This window comes from Telopea speciosissima, chromosome 1, assembly GCF_018873765.1.
Source record: "Telopea speciosissima isolate NSW1024214 ecotype Mountain lineage chromosome 1, Tspe_v1, whole genome shotgun sequence".
Taxonomy (NCBI): domain Eukaryota; kingdom Viridiplantae; phylum Streptophyta; class Magnoliopsida; order Proteales; family Proteaceae; genus Telopea; species Telopea speciosissima.
Window position 1 is genome coordinate 65667971 of NC_057916.1, and position 18788 is coordinate 65686758.

General features: G+C 36.1%; 1 protein-coding gene across 1 annotated transcript; it reads right to left on the reverse strand.

The window, feature by feature from the left end:
- Positions 1-14277: 14277 nt before the first annotated feature.
- LOC122645176 (probable WRKY transcription factor 12) lies at positions 14278-18347 on the reverse strand. The gene is made up of 4 exons (XM_043838511.1): positions 18030-18347; positions 17771-17844; positions 17440-17604; positions 14278-14515 (listed from the first exon to the last, which is right to left on the reverse strand). Exons 1-4 carry the CDS (start codon positions 18273-18275, stop codon positions 14353-14355), a joined length of 648 nt encoding a protein of 215 aa, XP_043694446.1. The 5' UTR covers positions 18276-18347; the 3' UTR covers positions 14278-14352.
- Between the last annotated feature and the right edge of the window lie 441 nt (positions 18348-18788).

The window sequence follows — 18788 nt, forward strand, 5'->3', positions numbered from 1 at the left end:
ACTGTGTGATCACATCCATTATAGCAAACTGCCAAGGATACTGCCATATGTAGTGCCAACTCATCATGTGCCTGCCAAATCATGTTGTACATTGATCAACCACCTATCATACTTTTGTCAAGCTGCCATTGCACTATTTGCACTGTCTAGTACATTGTCAGATCATGTTGTAAGCTCTGGTAGAACACATGATCCTGTCATACCACTATAGATGCCATATTACATCTGTACATTATCTACACCCCTTTGTACCCATCACAATTGCCATATGTACTACTACTCTACTGACTCAACCTGATTGTACTGTGATACACTATGTTGATAATAAAGACAACACTGTGTTGACAACAATGACAACACCATACATGCACCACCTGCACTGTGTGCACCAACAATATACAGGAGAAAGATTCTAAATGGTTGGATTTAATGAGTCATGTTTTCGTCTGACAGATGTAAGGAGAGTCGGCACTCGGTATCTCACTAACACTTTTGAATTAAATTGAATAGGACAAATTGAAGCCGCTCAGGTTCATTACACATTGATTCTTCATGTCGACCTCTCACGGTTTTCTAAATGTCATGAGTTTTTTAATTATCCAGTATACCCCTGAATCGTAATTTGGCCACAACTTAACCATTTTAACTATGAATTGAGTGATTCAAAGTGTTTTGTGCTCATAAGAATGAGAGGAACACTGTGGAACTTTTGGTTTGACCTCAAGAGACTTTCAAATTCACAAAAATTGAAGAGAAACCTACATTACATGTTGGGGACATTGGGACCATTCCAAATTTATTGGTAAGCATGGTTTTGGCTTGTGTGGAGCCATAGGAGGTAGAATTAAAGCTTGGGATGCTGTATATTAAGTGACTAGTTCACTTTGGTAATTCCAAAATTTTCTATTGTATTAGTTTAAGTATAGTTGAAATATGTTGAATACTCAGTCATGGTATGTAATTGAGTTGGGGATTGATTTTAAATAAATTTTATCATTGTAAGGGACCTTGGAGTGGGTGCTCTCAAGGTGTTTGATATTTTTTCTAATAGAGAGATAGGTACAAAGTTGTGGCTAATGTTTGGGTGTTGAAGCACCATATCTTTGTATGATCAAGGACAGAAAGGGAGGATTCCTACTTGTTGTAATAGTTGATACTCAGTAGTGTATTGAACAAGTATGAATCCCCTAAGGGATATTATTGCTCCATGGATGTAGGCAATATACTGAGCCATGTAAAAATTATGTTGTGGTTATTGTTGGTTTGCATAGAAGTGAAATTGGGTTTGTAGGATGGGCATGCATTTCCTGGTAGGCCTGACCATTCTTGATTGAAGGTAGGAGTGCATGTGAACTGTAGCTGACAAAATTGAACAGCTCTAGCCAATGGTGTCTTTAGTTTGTGTATAAAATTTGAATAAATCCATTGGTGGAACAAAAACACAGTTTGGGGATAAAATTTTTGAAAGCACTAATTTATACCACCCCTAATGTTTTGAAGCCTTTTTATCAAATATGTAATCCTGGAAGAGTTACTTTCTTCACGTTCATCTTATGCTTCTCTATTTTGTTAAAGATGAGCAAATCTTATAATTATATATGAATTAAAATATTCACTTATCAACAATTATGAAAAAAATGAAATAGTTAGATTCTCTCATTTATCTCGTACTTAGATTCATTATAACATTGCATCAAAGTCTTTATAGAACTATTCACTTATTTTTGTTTTTTGACAAAACTCTAAGAATATATTTGTACAACAATACAGTGTGATAGGTTAGAAGATTATAATGCCTACCCAAGCCTCAAAGAAGTGTGTTAAGTTATATATTGATACGTTAGAATTTCTTCTTATAAACTAATTGTTGGGTCCTCCTCATTTAAGAGGGTCAACCACCGTCCATGGCTGAATGGCTTGGATGGTGGAATGAGGTGGAATAGATTGTGCAAAAGTCAAAGAAAGAAAAAGGGAAGAAGAATTGAGAGAATTGATGGGCTAATGACCAAAATATGAATCGACCATTAAATGAAAGGAAGAAAAAGATAGGGAGGGGGAGCCTCCCACCTATCTTATGTCGCTCAAGCAACGTAAAGAATGCAGTGAACTTTCTTCCTGCATTTCCTATAAATAGGGGTTAAGAGCAAGGACTCAAAACACACATTGAACGAACATTCAAGCTCAAGAGCTGCGAGTGTAGGAGAGCTATTTAGAGTTATTGGGTTTAGTGTATTCTCTTCAAGGGTTTGAGAGTGTGAGTTGAGAGAGGGTGTACAAGGGATATCCGACTTTGGATACAGGATTGGGTTTGGTTTAAATCCAAATGTTATTTGTATGATTGTTTTCTCAGGTTTTCTCATAGTGAAGAAGTCCCAATTACGCCCGTGGATGTAGGCATTGCTGAACCACGTAAATACTTGTGTCTATGAGTTTATTTGCTTTTATCATATTTTATACGTTTTTTATATGCTCTCACTTTGAGTTAACGTGGATCCCACACGTGGTCACTATTCATGTTTACTATTTATATGATACTACTCACAGTTACTATTCAATTACTGTCGTATTTCTCGATTTTTCTTTACACACAGGTGGAAAAGGATTTTTGTACTTTTTCCAACAAATGGTATCAGAGCTTTGGTTCACGTGAACGTGTGTAAAAGCTTGTTTTCAGTACGATGACTGAAAAAAGCATCTCGATGGGGGTAAGTTCAACATGGAGTTCTTTGATGGTAAAAATAACTTCAGTTTGTGGTAAATCATGGTTAAAGACATTTTGGTACAACAATCGTTGTTCAATGCATTGTCTGGCAAGTCCAAGAAGCCACAATCCATATCTGATGATGACTGGGAAGAATTTAAAATGAAGACAGTAAGCATTATCCGCTTATGTCTCACACCTAAGATAAAGTACAATGTGTTGAATGAAACCTCTGCTCCTAAATTATAGTTAAAACTAGAAAGTTTATATATGTCAAAATCCCTCACAAATAAATTATTTTTGAAAAAATAATTATATCAATTGAGGATAGAAGAAGAAACTAACCTCATGGATCATCTAAATATTTTTAATAGAATTATTACTCAACTGTTAAACCTTGAAGTAAAAATTGAAGATGAGGATAAAACTCTTCTTCTTTTGGCTTCTCTTCCATCTTCATTTGATACACTGGTGACTACCTTATTGATTGGGAAAGACACTCTCGAAATTAATGAGGTAACAGCGGCTCTCTTAGAGAATGAGACAAGGAGAAAATCCTTGAGGCTATCTCAACAAGAGTTGTCACAGAAAATCGGGGGAGAAGCCGAACTAGACGACCACAAGATCGTGAGAAATCACAAAGAAGATCCAAGTCACAAAGAAAGATCACATGCTACTACTGCAAAAAGGTAAGGCATATAAAAAAGGACTGCAGAAAGCTCAAAGCACAAAGAGAGAAACAGGATAAGAAGAAAGAAGAAAATGACACCACTGCCGTGAGGTCAAATGGAGACATTGTCATCATTTCGAGCTGTGAAAAATCTTGCCTCACCCTCGCATGCAATGACTCAGACTGGATCTTCGATTCAAGTGCATCTTACCATATTACCCCTCACAAAGAATTTTTTATTTCTCTTAAGATTGGTGATTTTGGTGTTGTAAAAATAAGCAACAGTGGCACCTCAAAAATTATGGGGATAGGTGATGTAAGCATTGAAACAAATGTTGGTTGTAAATTGGTTCTCAATGACGTAAGGTATATACCAGATGTCCATTTAAATTTGATCTCTGCAGAAAAATTAGATGAAGAAGGATATCACAACCACTTTGGTAACGATCAATGGAAGCTTACCAAAGGATCCCTTGTGATGGCAAAAGGAAGTAAGTGCTGCATTTTATACAAAACAAAAGTGTAAATATGCAAGGTTGAAATTAACACAACAGAGAATGAGTCCACTACTGACGTGTGGCATCGGCGACTTGACCACATGAGTGAAAAAGGGATGCAAATTCTCACAAAAGGTAATCTCTTACCAAACATTAAAGGTACATCTCTAAATCGGCATGTTTACTGTTTAGTTGGCAAACAACATCGAGTTACCTTTAATAGAAGTTCTCTAAGAAAAAGAGGCATCTTAGAATTGGTGCAATCTGATGTCTGTGGCCCTATTAAAGTAAAATCATTTGGTGGTGCGTCTTATTTTATTGATTTTATAGATAATGCATCTAGAAAGGTGTAGGCATTTGTATTAAATTTACACATACCACCCTGAGGTTTGATGAAAGGATATTTTCACCCTCCCAGTTTTGGAAAATTTTGCATACCCCCCTAAGGTTTTCAAACAATAACAAATAAGTCCATTCCTTCAGTTCATGACTAACACTGTTAAAAATTAGACTTGAATTGACGGAATTGCTCCTCTAAGAAGAACCAAAAAAAAAAAAAAAAAACTTGCAACTCTTCCCCAAAATTGATTGGGGAAGATGAGTTGCAACCATCCCAGCGCCCCATTGATTAATTAAAGCGTTTGCCACCCAATCACTCCTCTTCAACCTCTTTGCCTGAACCGAATCATCACCATCTTCGCCATCACTCTCTGCTCCACCCTCAAACCCTAACCCTATGGAGATGGATGGAAATTTCGATTTGGATCTCGCTCTTACCCCTCCCCAGTTGGTAGTGGAGGACGAGATATCCACAAGTATTGATGGAACAATAGAGTCATATGAACAGTTTCTGTTACGGTTGGGGATGAAGATGTGTTGCAGGTGCGAAAGGGGATTTGGGATTTTTCCCCAATTTCAAACCCTAAACTTCTAAACGGTTGAAAAGTGTTTTGAAACCCAATTGCCTAGGGTTTTCTAAGTTGAGCTCTTTTTGGTCCCATTCAGCCCTGGAGTTCTTGACTTCGTGATTGGAGTAATCAAGAGCTTTTGTAAGAAGATCGATCTCTTGTTTTGACTCCTCAAACATGGTTTCGTACTTCTCGTTTGTTTTCACGACTAATTTCAAATCTTCTATCTGGGTCTTAGCAGTTTCAAGCTCATCTTTACTGGACAAAAGCTTCTCTTTGGCTTCTCTTGCTTCTGCAGAGACTTCATGCATTGCTGAAGCTAAGCTTTCCAATGCCTTCTTACTCTTCTCCTCTTCATCCCTAGAGGTTTCTAGCTCATTTATTAGTTTGTTCTTCTCAGCTAGAAGGTCTTGAACACTCGAAGCTGCAAGCTGCTCATTGTTCAGTGCCTACATTTTCCCCTCCGCCACAGTTTCAAGCTTAGCCTTAATAAATTCAACAATCCGTACCATTTTCGATGCCTCTTTCTTAGCTGTCTCAAGATGTTGTTTTGATTCTTCAAAATCCTTTCTCTGTTGCCCAATTGAGATCTCCATTGAATCCACTTTCGCTTTAAGAGAAGCAATTTCGGATTCTGCATCCTGCAATAAATTACTCTTCCCTTCTAGTTGTTTCATCAATAAATCCAATGATTCAGTTGTAGATCTCTCCATTTGGCTTGCTTTTTCAACTTGACTTTCAAATTCCTCATCCTTCTTCTGCCACTCCACCAGTAAATTACTGGCAGTTAATTTGGCCTTTTTTGCTGCCTCCACTTCAGTTTTAAATTGTTCAACCAAAGCTTCTGTTTCAACCAACTTTCGCTCAATACCTTTTGCTTTATCAAGCTCTTACAACTTGGAAAACCCTAGGCGATTGGGGAAGATGAGTTGCCAGTTTTTTTTTTTTTTTTCTTTGTAAGGGTAATTTTTTTCATTCACCTCTTATTTTTTTTGGGTTCGTCTTAAAAGGGCAATTCCGTCAATTAAAGTCTAATTTTTAACAATGTTAGTCATGAACTGACGGAATGGGCTTATTTGTTACCGTTTGCAAACCTCAGGGGGGTACGCAGAATTTTCCAAAACTGTGGGGTGAAAATATCCTTTCGTCAAACCTCAGGGGTGGTATGTGTAAATTACCCAAAAATTAAAGATCAAGTTTTTGGTGTATTTAAATATTTTCATGTCACTGTTGAAAGAGAAATAGGAAAACCTCTCAAATGCATTCGTATTGATAATGGTGGTGAGTACATTGGTACATTTGAAGAGTACTACAAAGACCATGGAATTTGACATAAACAAACAGTTCCTAAGACCCCACAATATAATGGCGTAACTGAAAGGATAAATCGCACCATTATAGAAAAAATTAAATGCATGCTTTCACATGCAAGATTGGCACGATGTTACTGGGGAGAAGCCATGCGGACAACCGTTTACTTGATTAATTTATCTCCATCATCTCTCTTGAATGGAGATATTCTTAAGCGGGTATGAAGCGAAAAAGACGTATCCTACAATCATCTGAAGGTGTTCGATTACAGAGCGTTTATGCACATTCTAAAAGACGAACGGTCCAAACTTGATGATAAATAAAAACAATGCATTTTCTTAGGATATGCTAATGAAAAGTTTGGTTACAGGTTAAGGGATCCGGTTGGGAATAAGGTGATCAAACGTAGAGATGTGGTTTTTCTTGAAGACCAAACAATTGAAGACTTTGACAAGATCGAAAAATCTCAATCGTTCATTAATGACCTTGTAGATTCTGATCCAGATTCTCCACCCATTACACATGATGAAGGGTGAGATGCACAAGAAGGCGTTGAAGAAGCAACCGATAATGTCGATGGTGAAAATGATGCTCCTATAGATGGTACCGATGATGGTGAATAAGGGGAGCAAGTGACTCAAGAGCCACCAGTTGAGTCCCAGTTAAGAAGATCCACAAGGGAGCGCCAACAATCTACGAGGTACCCACCTCATCAGTATGTTACACTAACAGATGTAGGTGAACCAGAGTGCTTTGAAGAAGCAAATGCTGACAAGCACAAAGCTGAGTGGTTAAAAGCTATGCAAGAGGAGATGGACTCCCTACATAAGAACTATACCTATGATCTGGTAAGTTTACCTAAGGGTAAGAAGACACTTAGGAATAAATGGGTGTTCAAATTAAAGACCGAAGAGAACAACTCAGAACCAAGGTTGGTTTGTGAAAGGTTTTGGGCAAAAGAAATGAATTAACTTTGATGAATTTTTTCACCCGTAATAAAAATATCATCCATATGGGCAGTGTTAAGTCTGGCTGCAAGTATGAACTTGAAAGTTCATAAACTTGATGTAAAAACAACATTTCTCCATGGTGATCTGGAGAAAGAAATTTACATGAAGCAACCAGAAGGCTTCAAAGTCAAAGGTAAGGAACACATGGTTTGCAGGTTAAGAAAGAGCTTATACGGCTTGAAACAAACACCAATGCAATGGTACAAGAAATTTGATTCATTCATGATGGATCACAGGTATACGAAAATAACATCAGACCATTGTGTATTTGTTAAGAACATTTCAAAAAATGACTTTATTATTCTTTTGGTCTATGTTGATGACATGTTAATTGTTGGTCAGGATGTCAGTAAAATTGACAGGTTAAAGTAAGAATTGAGCAAGTCCTTTGCCATGAAGGATTTGGGGCAGACACGATAAATTTTTTGCATGAAAATTTCTCGTGATCGGAAAGCCAGAAAATTATGGCTATCACAAGAGAGGTACATACAAAAAGTACTTGAAAGGTTCAATATGGACAAAGCACAGTCGGTAAGTACACCACTTGCATGCCACTTCAAGTTGAGCAGTGATCAGAACCCTTCAAATGAGGAAGGAAGAACTAAAATGAAGAATATTCCCTATTCATTAGCAGTGGGAAGTTTGATGTATGCCATGGTATGTACAAGACCTAACATTGCACATGTAGTTGGAGTTGTAAGTAGATTTCTTGCTAACCCAGGCAAAGAGCATTGGAAAATAATGAAATAGAATATAAGGTATCTTAAAGGTACAACTAATTCTTATTTGTGTTTTGGAGGTGGTAAACTTGTGTTACCGGGATACACAGATGCTAATATGGCAGGTGACATCGACTCAAGGAAGCCCACATCAGGATACCTCTTTACTTTTGCAGGGGGACCAGTGTCATGGCAATCCAAGTTGCAGAAATGTGTGGCCATATCAACCACAGAAGCTGAGTACATAGCTGTTGTAGAAGCTTGTAAGCAGATGTTATGGATGAAGCGGTTCACTCAAGAACTAGGTCTGAAGCAAGACAAGTACGTTGTTCATTGCGACAGTCAAAGTGCATATCCACATAAATAAGAATCCCAGTTTCCATTGCAAGACCAAGCACATCAATGTAAGGTATCACTGGATACGAGATGTACTAGAGCAAAAATTTTTGCAGCTTGAAAAGATTCATACTGACAAGAGCGGAGCAGATATGATGACAAAGGCTTTACCCAAAGTAAAACACGACTTTTGCAAAAGCATTGCAGACATGGCAGATCCCTCTTTATGACTCGGAGAGGGAGTTTGTTGGGTCCTCCTCATTTAAGAGGGCCAGCCACCGTCCATGACTAAATGGCTTGGACGGTGGAATAAGGTGGAATAGATTGTGCAAAAGTCAAAGAAAGAAAAAAGGGAAGAGGAATTGGGAGAATTGATGGGCTAATGGCCAAAATATGGATCGGCAATTAAATGAAAGAAAGAAAAAGATAGGGAGGAGGTGTCTCCCTCCTACCTTATGTCGCTCAAGCAACGTGAAGAATGCAGTGAGCTCTTTTCCTGCATTTCCTATAAATAGGGGTTAAGATCAAGGACTCAAAACACACATTGAACAAACATTCAAGTTCAAGAGCTGCGAGTGTAGGAGAGCTGTTTGGAGTTATTGGGTTTAGTGTATTCTCTTCAAGGGTTTGAGAGTGTGAGTTGAGAGAGGGTGTACAAGGGGTATCCGACTTTGGATACAGGGTTGGGTTTGGCTTAAATCCAAGTGTTACTTGTACGATTGTTTTCTCAAGTTCTCTCATAGTGAAGAAGTCCCAATTACGCCCGTGGATGTAGGCATTGCCGAACCATGTAAACAGTTGTCTGTGAGTTTCTTTGTTTTTATCATTTTTTATACGCTCTTTGTACACTCTCACTTTGTGTTAACGTGGGTCTCACACGTAGTCACTATTCATAGTTACTATTCATGTACTGCCATATGTCTCAAGTTTTCTTTACACACAGGTGGAAAAGGATTTTCGCACTTTTCCCGACACTAATGTCCTCTACAATGGAAGAGATAGAACCCAAGAAAAAAACTATCATCAAGCAAGAAAACTATGTAGTTCAAAAGAAGTTTACACCTCTTATTAATAATATGCGATACTATGTGTAGGCATATTTTCCCATGTATATATATATATATATATATATCCATATGCCCCTATTAATGGATGCACCTTTTCTATAGTTCTCAACTTCTTAATGCATAATTTTTACATTTTGACAATTTTGTTTGAACTAAAACTTTAAGTGTGAGCGAAGGATCTTGAGATTACTTGCCTACAAAAATTTAGCCTCATTTGATTTGCCATATGGAAGTATTGTGTAGACCAAAGAACAAATGTGATCATGTAGCTAAACCAGAAAACCTTTTCAGCTTTCACAATTTGATTTCATGGTCAGCTACATTGTGTTCCCCTAAAAATTCTCATTACAAATGTTTTTCAACTTATGATCTCAGATATGGTTATCCATTGTCAAACAACATCCAGTATTAATGCTGCATTTGATCGTTTCCTAAGATGACTACCAAGGAGATGCAACAAAAATTTATGTGCATTTGATTGCTTTTCTAGCTAGAGAAAGTAGAAACAATCCCAAGAAAAATTTTGAAAGATGTGTCCCATAACTGTGTCCAATTGAATAGGTCATTCGAGGGAAACATTACAAAGGAGAACCCCCTCTTCTTACTTTTATCTTTTCTTTTTCAATTCATGCATTCAAAACATATTTTGAGAGGCATCTCCTTCAATTCCGACACATCTTTTATGTTAGTTATATTTTTCTTTAACATTTTCCTTTGATTATTTCCTGATTTAGTTAGAAATTACCACAAAAGGAAAGCCCACCATGAAAAAAAATAATAATAAAAAAACCTCTGAAAATAGGCCTGGGCATAATTGTTGAACTCATACATGATCTGATGCTAGGCTAGCCTTTCCAGTTGAAATATTGAAAAGGGCAAAGCACAAAAAGATCACCAGGGAGAGGCCAAAATACACAGGAAAAAAAAAACCCAAATAGGGAAAAAGAACGTCATCCCTGCGCCCTGACACAAGGGTGCGCAAAATGATCACCACACCCCCTAGAATCCCAGAAATGACCAGAGGTGTGGCGGTCCTTTCGGGAGCTCCTATGTCAGGGTGCAGGGGCGGCATGTCTGGCATGATCGGGTGGTATTCTTTCTCCCATAAAACTATACAACCAAATTAATCACCCTTTAAGGGGGGGGGGGACATTGGAATCATTGAGCCAATCATAAATAACTCAAGAATAGACAATGAACCGATTTCAGGGGATATCAACGCAAGAGCCTTGGAAAGACACTTCCCAGATCTAGATAGTTCTAGAGTTACATTTCTTGGTCAATGATTAAGTAACTACTGATTGACTAAACAATTAGATTTTTTTTTTTTGGGAAAATGACATGATTAGCTACTTTTGGGTTTTCATTTACAAAACTGTCCACCTTAGGTTTGAGTTAACAAAAATAGACAAAACAAGTTTAGTTTTACAAAACTAGACAAAACAGTGACTCTCTTTCCTTCATCGGCAGTTCCCCTCTAAAAAAATCTCTTTTTTTTCCTCTGTTACTTGGGGTAGCACAGAATGGCGGTGGCTGGGACAAGGGAAGGGTTGCAAGGAACAGAAGATGCCTGGGCGAGAAGGTAATGACAGGGGTAAAAGTATCTAAAAAAGTAAGTGTGGGAGGGAGAGATACTATTTTGTCCAGTTTTGTAAACCTAAACTTGTTTTTGTCTATTTTTGTTAACTCAAACATAGGGTGGACAGTTTTGTAAATGAAAACCCAAAAGTTGCTAATCATGTAATTTTCCCTCTCTTTTTTTGGTTAGTAAAATTATGTCTTTTAATTGGCATGAATTTGTGTTTGTTTAAGCAGGTGACCTTATGTTCTGAAAATTTAACCCAATTAGTGGCCCTTCGAATCCATCACTTAGGTCTGTTTAGTTAGAAAAGAAGTAAAAGTAAGAAAAGAGGTAAGACCCACTTTCTCTTCATTCATGGGATCTAATCCTTTAGGAAAGGGTAGTTTCAATTTTGTACAACAGGGAGTGAAAATTAATAATGATAATTACCATTCCAAGAGTCCAATCACAGGGTCAAATCACCATCGATGAAGAAAAGTGGAGATAAACTTAATCCAAGGTGGGAAAAGAAAGATCCTCACAAGTATTTGAAGTAAAACACACACACACACACAAAAAAAAAAGGAGAAAGCTTTCTACCGAAGATAAAAAGAGATTCTCTTCATCCAAGGTGATTTGACATTATGATTGGACTCCTGGAATAGTAAATATCATCATTAATTTTTTATCCATATTTACTAAGATCTGAAATTCCCTTTCTTAGTTCAATCGAAAAGTTAGATCCCATGAGATTTTCTCTTCATCGTGAATGAAGGAAACTCAATCCAAAAATTATAATAAAAAAAAAAAACTATTCAAAAGGTGTTAGGAGAAATGGAACTTAAATGAAAAAGGTTTTATTTTCTTTTTATTTTCTTAATTGTACTCCACATTCGCTTATTCACTTCGTAAGGGTGTTAGGTTTCATTTCCTATTGGGCTAAGAATGAAACGATGGAACTCATGGAAGTAAAGTGAAACAAAATTTTTATTGGTAAAGTGGTGGTCTAAAGTAAATATGAAATGAGAAAAGGGGAAGAAAAAGGAAAATGATCCAATGGGTTTTTTTTCGGTTGAAAGTGAAGTAGGAAAAAGAAACTTGTCGCTTTTAACTAGTACTCCACTTCTCACCAAACACCATACTAGTGCTCATTTCATTACAAGTGAAGTGAGTGAAACTGAAAGTGAAATCAAGAAACTTATTGCTGTTTTGATATGATCTCTATTTCAATTTCATACGGTAATAAATTGAAATAATGATGTATGATATGATTTTTTTTTAACCTTATTTATGAGAAATTGAAATCTATTTCATCTGAAATAGTGAAATATCTGAGAAATTATTTCAATATTGAAATTTTTTTTTTCTTTTTATGAAAATATAATCACGCAAACCACACATCAATCCCAAAAGGTTAATCGACCTTCAGGATCGTGGAATGGCGGATATACATCACACACACCTTTCAATATTGAAGTTGAAATCAATTTCAAGCCTATTATGCGCTGCACTTTAATGGGCATGTGTTAATAATAGGGGCAAATATGCCATTTGACATGTTTAAAAATATATAAACGCAAAATCACTCTATTTCGCCACCACCACCACCAGCCCTTCCCAATCCCACCCCCACCCTGCTACCTCCACCACCACACCCCCCTTCCCAGCCCCGCCCGTGCCACAACCACTCCCATAGAGAATCTATTCTTAGAAATTGAATTACCAAATGGATTTCTTATTCTTGAAATATTCTAGATAGATGCAACCAAATCAATTGCAATTTCTTGACAAAAAAAATCTTTTGTTGACTATTTCAAGAAATCAATCTGAAATTGAAATCAAAATCATATCAAATCAGTCTGATCTCATGAAATAGTCAACAAATAGTACTTTTTTAGTCGAGAAATTAAAATTGTTTTAATTGCATCAATCTGAAATATTCAAGAGTGAAAAATCCATTTGGTATTTCAAATTTTTAAAATGAATTCTCTATATTTCTTTGGGAGAGGGTGATGATAGTGGGTTGGGGGGGGGGGGGGGGGGCTAGAAAGGAGGTGGTAGTGGGGATGTGGTTAGGAAGAAGGTGTGGTGGTGGTGGTGATGTCAAAATAGAGTGATTCTGCTTTTATTTCTTTTTAAATATGTCAAATGGCATATTTACCCCTGTTACTAACCCACGCTCATTAAAGTAGACTTGAAATTGATTTCAATTGCATCATTGAAACAGGTTCTTAACTATTTCACTATTTCAATTTCTCATAATTAAATAAAGTGAAAAAACCATACCAAAACTATAATTTCAATTTATAACCCCATGAAATAGAAACAGAAATAGAAATCATACCAAAACAACTCATTTCATCCTACTTCCAAATGGACACCCCACTGAAAATTTTTCACAAACACTATTTGGTTAGAAGGGGCTAGTAAGTGCATGTGAAGTAAAATCGACATAAATTTCTCACTTTAATTACAACAAGAACACCCTAGTGAAAAGTTTCCTTTTCTCTATCCCTATTTCATTATGCTTTACTTCACCTTACCAATAAAAATCTCCAAAATTTTATTCAACTTTACTCCCATTCTAACCAAATGAGAACCATATATTATAACTCTTTAGATGGAGTCCGGATCAACTCCACATATATATTGTGGTTATATAACACATGGCCTAATCACAATCTGGAATCTCTTCTTAAAATTTTATTTTTTTCAAAAAACATTAAGGAAAAAAAGAACTTTGTCCAAGAGTGTGGCCTATGCCATTACTCCTATGAGTCTATCTCTCTCCTCCCCATATGAAAAAACATCTGTGTCCCCTTCTTTTGAGGAGGAGAGAGATAGACACATGGTAGTGCTGGCATAGGCCACTCCTGGACAAAAACATAGCTACTTCCCAAATTTTAAATATTAAAAAGATGGGAGAAAGATTTGCATCACGTCAGCACACACCCCCTCACTTATCATTGTTCATGTGGGGGTGATAAATAAATGCCCCTCCCCGCCCTATTGTCAGATTCCAAAGGGGGTTTCCTCATTCTTCTGAAACTGCACTCGATAGTGTAGGGAACCCTCTCCCTAAAAAGATATATATTAAACCCACTTCATCTTCCTCAACTGGATACCAGATACTGAACGATGGACATCCCCTCCCCTCCTTCCCGCCCCCACATCTCCCTCCCTTCTGGCCCACTCGCCCCGATTCCAGCCATGAATGCCTTTGCAACCCCAGCCCTAACTCCTGCCCCCAGCCCCTGGTTCAGCACAATGTTACCCTCTTCTCAAAAAAAGGGGAAAAATGAAAAGAAGGAAGTTGACATATCAAATATCTTGCTTGATAAATGGTATTGATATCTCTTTTCTTCTTTATAATTTTCATTATACTAGGATGGTTTTATATTTCATACAAGCAACAGATATATAAATATAAATCCTAAATTTTGAGCTGGTTAAGCTTTGAACACAAATATAGAATACCCAATTAAAACTTTTTGAATGAAAATAACTACAAATAATTCATACACTATAGACATTGTAAATCTATAATATAACTTTACTTTCTCATTAAGTTGTTAGAATGAGTTGAAACACTCATTCTCTGAAGAATTTGAATCATCACAGGGAGAGTGGGTATGTCTACCTTCATAGGTTGTTATCACCATTCTGCAATCTTCTGATAATCTCTCCACCCTCTTCTTCACTCTACAATTGTTATGTGTGCAACGATAATAACTTCTGGTAGAAAATCAAAGAACTTAATGAGAGTATAAAACTGTTTAGTTCCACTAATAAATCCACAATTAAGTTAATATTATCATCAAGTAACTAAAAATGAATTGCAAAAAGAATAGTATTTAATGCATCACAATTGGTATCTCAAATATTTGATTATGATAAACCTAATGTCACACATAATTCCATCTTAATCACTGTTGTTGTTGTTGTTGTTCTTTTCATCTCTTAACTAATATACTAATCAAAAGAAAATGCAAAGTACAAGATTCGGGTTTGCAAGGTTTGATAAGCCATTAAATTTGATGGAAGACTTTTGTTTTAGCACATCTTCCTTTTCACAATAGTCTTCTACCTAGTTAACTCTTTTGAAGTTTAGTTTCCCCTTAGACTAATTAAAGGAAAGAAAAATTAACTTTTCAACAATGTAATCAAATAACAAAATATATAAGCCACCCCCTGAGGTTTGTATTAATTTAGAAACACAGGGGGTGTGGCTGTATAATTTAGAAACACAGGGGGTTATTCTGTATTTAATACAAACCTTAGGGGATGACTGTGTAATTTTCCCAATATATAATCAATATTGTAGAGATATATGCCCAGAAGAATCATAAAACTATAGCAATAATTAACTAGATAATCAATAATAAAATGAATATGTGTACTTTTTGTTAAGGATTTGGGTAGAACTCATCCTCAAAAGCTAACAAGTAAGGAGAGGGTGTCCAAGTATATATAAACCCCCTACATTTTCCATTCATATCTGATGTGGGACTATTTTTCTGGCCCTGCCACAACCTTGGCTCTGATACCCCTTGTTAGGGACTTTGGCAAAACACATCCTCAAAAGATAAGGAGAGGGTGCCCAAGAGATATCTACAACCCCCCTCCCATACACATTCCCCATTCATATCTGATGTTGGACTATTTTTTTTTGTCTTCCGCATGGTACCCTAACACCTCTGAAATGAAAAATGGTGGTGGGTGATGAAATTTTGATATTACCTAATTTATTACAAAAACAAACCAAATATAACCAATGATGGTGGGATTGTAGAAAAACGAGAACCTAAAACGATACAAAAAAAGGAGTGGAAATCGTAAACAATAATTACATAGTCACACACAAAGATTTACATGGTTTGACAAGATTGCCTAATGAAATGAGTTATGTTTTACTACATATCAATGGAGAATAGGGTTGTAGCCGCTCGTCCTCACATCTCTTTTAGATTGATTACAGAGAAAGAATTCTCGCTACAAATTTATTGTAAAACACTATACAAGAAATTTACCAAATACCCATATAGCCCTAAAAAAAACCTTCGACCCCTCGGCCTCTTAACGGCCCTTTGTAATCAACCCACTCATATAAAACAACAGAAGACAACACATCATACCCCTAGCAGACATAATGTGCTTATCACAGATGAGGAGGACACGGGGGAATTCTCATCGTGCATTGCATTCTCTATTAGGTAATATGTTTTCATTCCTAGCATTCATCGTCATGTTCATCATGTGTACCTCAAGGTCCTCAAACTACTATAGATAGATTCCAATACATTGAACTCATTGTCTATTTCTAGTCTACATGTGTTACAAAACAAACCTGCATCTTATCCTCATTAATTACAAATTTTGTCACACTAATTAATACATGAAGAAAATATATATATGCTAAACAAGTCAAGTTATATATATATAACCAGAGAAAGCACACAATATATACAACTCCTCCTCCAACCTACATCTTTTTTTCTCTTCTTTTATTATTTATTTATTTTTAAAAAAAATAAGATGGCCATTCCACTGTATTATCACAGGTTCCCTCTCTCTCTCTCTCTCTCTCTCTCTCAAAAATTGGTCTCCTTATATCATTATTGTTCATTGATTAAGTTTGAAAAGTAAGGCAGTGGGTGGCTGCTAACCTACTGTAAGTCCAATGCAATCATTAAATCTTAAGTCATGTGTAATACCTAACTTAAACATGTTAAGAAACTACTTAATTGACTTCATTTTTATTATTACCTTCTTTCCAATCAATCTTAACTTTCCAATGTGTCAAAATTTGATATATTTGTTTCTTGATTAGCAGGAAATACTAGGGCATTCATCTCTAGAGAAAGCAGAAGTAAGCAATATTAATAATAATCTTTTTCCTACCTATTAAATTAATTATTTCAGTTTTAATATCATTGGACAGTTTTTTCTGACTTCATCAAAGATGTAAATAATTAAATAGTTGGAACATCTAGATGAAAATAGAATTTGGTACAAATGTCACAAAATACCTACCAAGAAATTCTATAGTGTTCCCTTAGATTCCAAACTCATTATGATATTTTGGTATTTATAGCACAATGTGGGCTAGTCAGACTTCAGTAATCCAGTACTTCTGCCACTTTCTATGACTTTATTTCTGAAACACATAAATTCACTATAAAGCAACCACTGAAACTTAATTCTAGCATGAACTCTGCTTAGTAAGATCCTCCAATAGTACTAATAATAGATCAATACATATATATATAGGTTAAGTCTTCATTATCAGAGGTTGGTGGTATGGCATTTTCCATTCCCAATAACCTGAAATCCATTATAATAAGATCATGAATATATTGTAATCTTATTAGGTTAAGTCTTCATTATCTAAGGGTTTTCTTCTTTCTAGCAGTAATAATGAAAAGAAGATACAGAAACCCACAAAGTTTGAGTTCCAACTTCCCATTTCAGAAGCACTGCACTGGACCTCAAACTAAAGTTTTTTTTTTTTTTTTTTCCTAATCAATTCATGTATGTTTGAAGGTGCAATCAAGGAAACATGAGTGCAAATCACAATATATTAAGCTAGCATATTAATTATTGGATCTATAATGAGACTCTTCTTCCAGTGTCTCTCATATATGCAGAAACAAATATACCTTGGGTGGAGGCTGTTCTTGACAACTTTTTGGCCATACTTCCTCCATTTGTAACCATCATCTAATACATCCACATCACTCCTTGTTTGGAAACAGAACCTTGGTTCTCTAAGCTTTCTCCTCATCTTTACCTTGCTCTTATCTGTTGTGGATGAGGTCCTCCACCTGAGAAATATCCATGCAACTAAGAGATGAGCTTCAAATGGAGTTAGCTAGGTTCATATGGATTAGTTCCCTAAAGAGAAAGAGAGAGAGAGGTAAAAAAAACACAGAATTATAAAACAAAAAAGTCCAAAGAGGGAAACCCTTTCTAGGAAAATAAAAGAGGTACCAGGAATCACTGCCATCATTAATGTTAGGGGTGCAGTTCTCTTCATTAACAACCTTAGAATCCAAGCTCCTAACCTGATTTTTTCATAAAAGAAGTAACCAGTAAACCTCAGTACACACAAACATAAACAAGAAAGGAAGAGCACTCAAAGAAAGAAAATCAACTAAAGCAAGAAATAATATATATTCTCTTAGGTTTTGTTTAATATTCCAAGATTCTCTTTCCCTTATTAATAAATTTTTCCGAACAACCCAACTACCTGATCATTGTTCCAAGGAGGCCCAGTAATAAGGTCATTATTACTAAGTCCCATGCTGTTGTTGCTGGTATTAAGAGGAATAGATACATGAGAAGGATGAGAAGGAATCAAGAAACTAAGCCCTTGTGTTTCTTCTTCAAATTGTGCAAAACCCATTTCATGGATTAATGGTTGCTGGCTTGACAATGAAACCTCTAACTCGAAGCAATTTCGCGTTCCTCCTCGATCTCCTTCCATGGCAATCATCAATAGTTTCCCTTCAAATCTTCCAATTAAGCACCATCTTCTTCTTCTTCTTCTTCTCTTTTTCCTTCTTCAAATTGATGCATGAGTTCTTACAATTTGTTAGGGAGGTCAGGGCTGTTTGGACTTAAATGGAAGCTGCTTTGATCCCCTTTAAGGGTGAAGATGGAATGTCTCCTCCAAATTATTCTTTCTCATCTTCTTAAGGTCGATCATCTAGAGAAAGACATCTCTATTGAGTATTTTTTATCTGTTCTACTATGGTGCGTTCCTTTTCACTCTTTGTCGTTGAAAAAGAAGGCTTAATTTATAAATGATAATAACCAAACAACTCAACCATCTTAGGATTATTATAAATTCTAAGATTTTTTTTCCAACATAGAATTTTATGTCTCTATTCTTGTTTATGGTAAATATTAATTGATGGTTGTGATCACAATGGATCTAGAACTCATTAATCTCTTATAAGTTGGGCCCGAATGATGTTGACAACAATATATATTCAAGATATTTAGT

Bases quoted from the DNA above. Each gene is read 5' to 3' on its own strand.
- LOC122645176 (XM_043838511.1), bottom strand. From the start codon at position 18,275: ATGATTGCCATGGAAGGAGATCGAGGAGGAACGCGAAATTGCTTCGAG. The intron at 17,845-18,029 runs GTAGTTGGGTTG...TGAAAAAATCAG, and splicing joins CTCCTTGGAACAATGATCAG to GTTAGGAGCTTGGATTCTAA. The intron at 17,605-17,770 runs GTACCTCTTTTA...GATATTTCTCAG, and splicing joins AATGATGGCAGTGATTCCTG to GTGGAGGACCTCATCCACAA.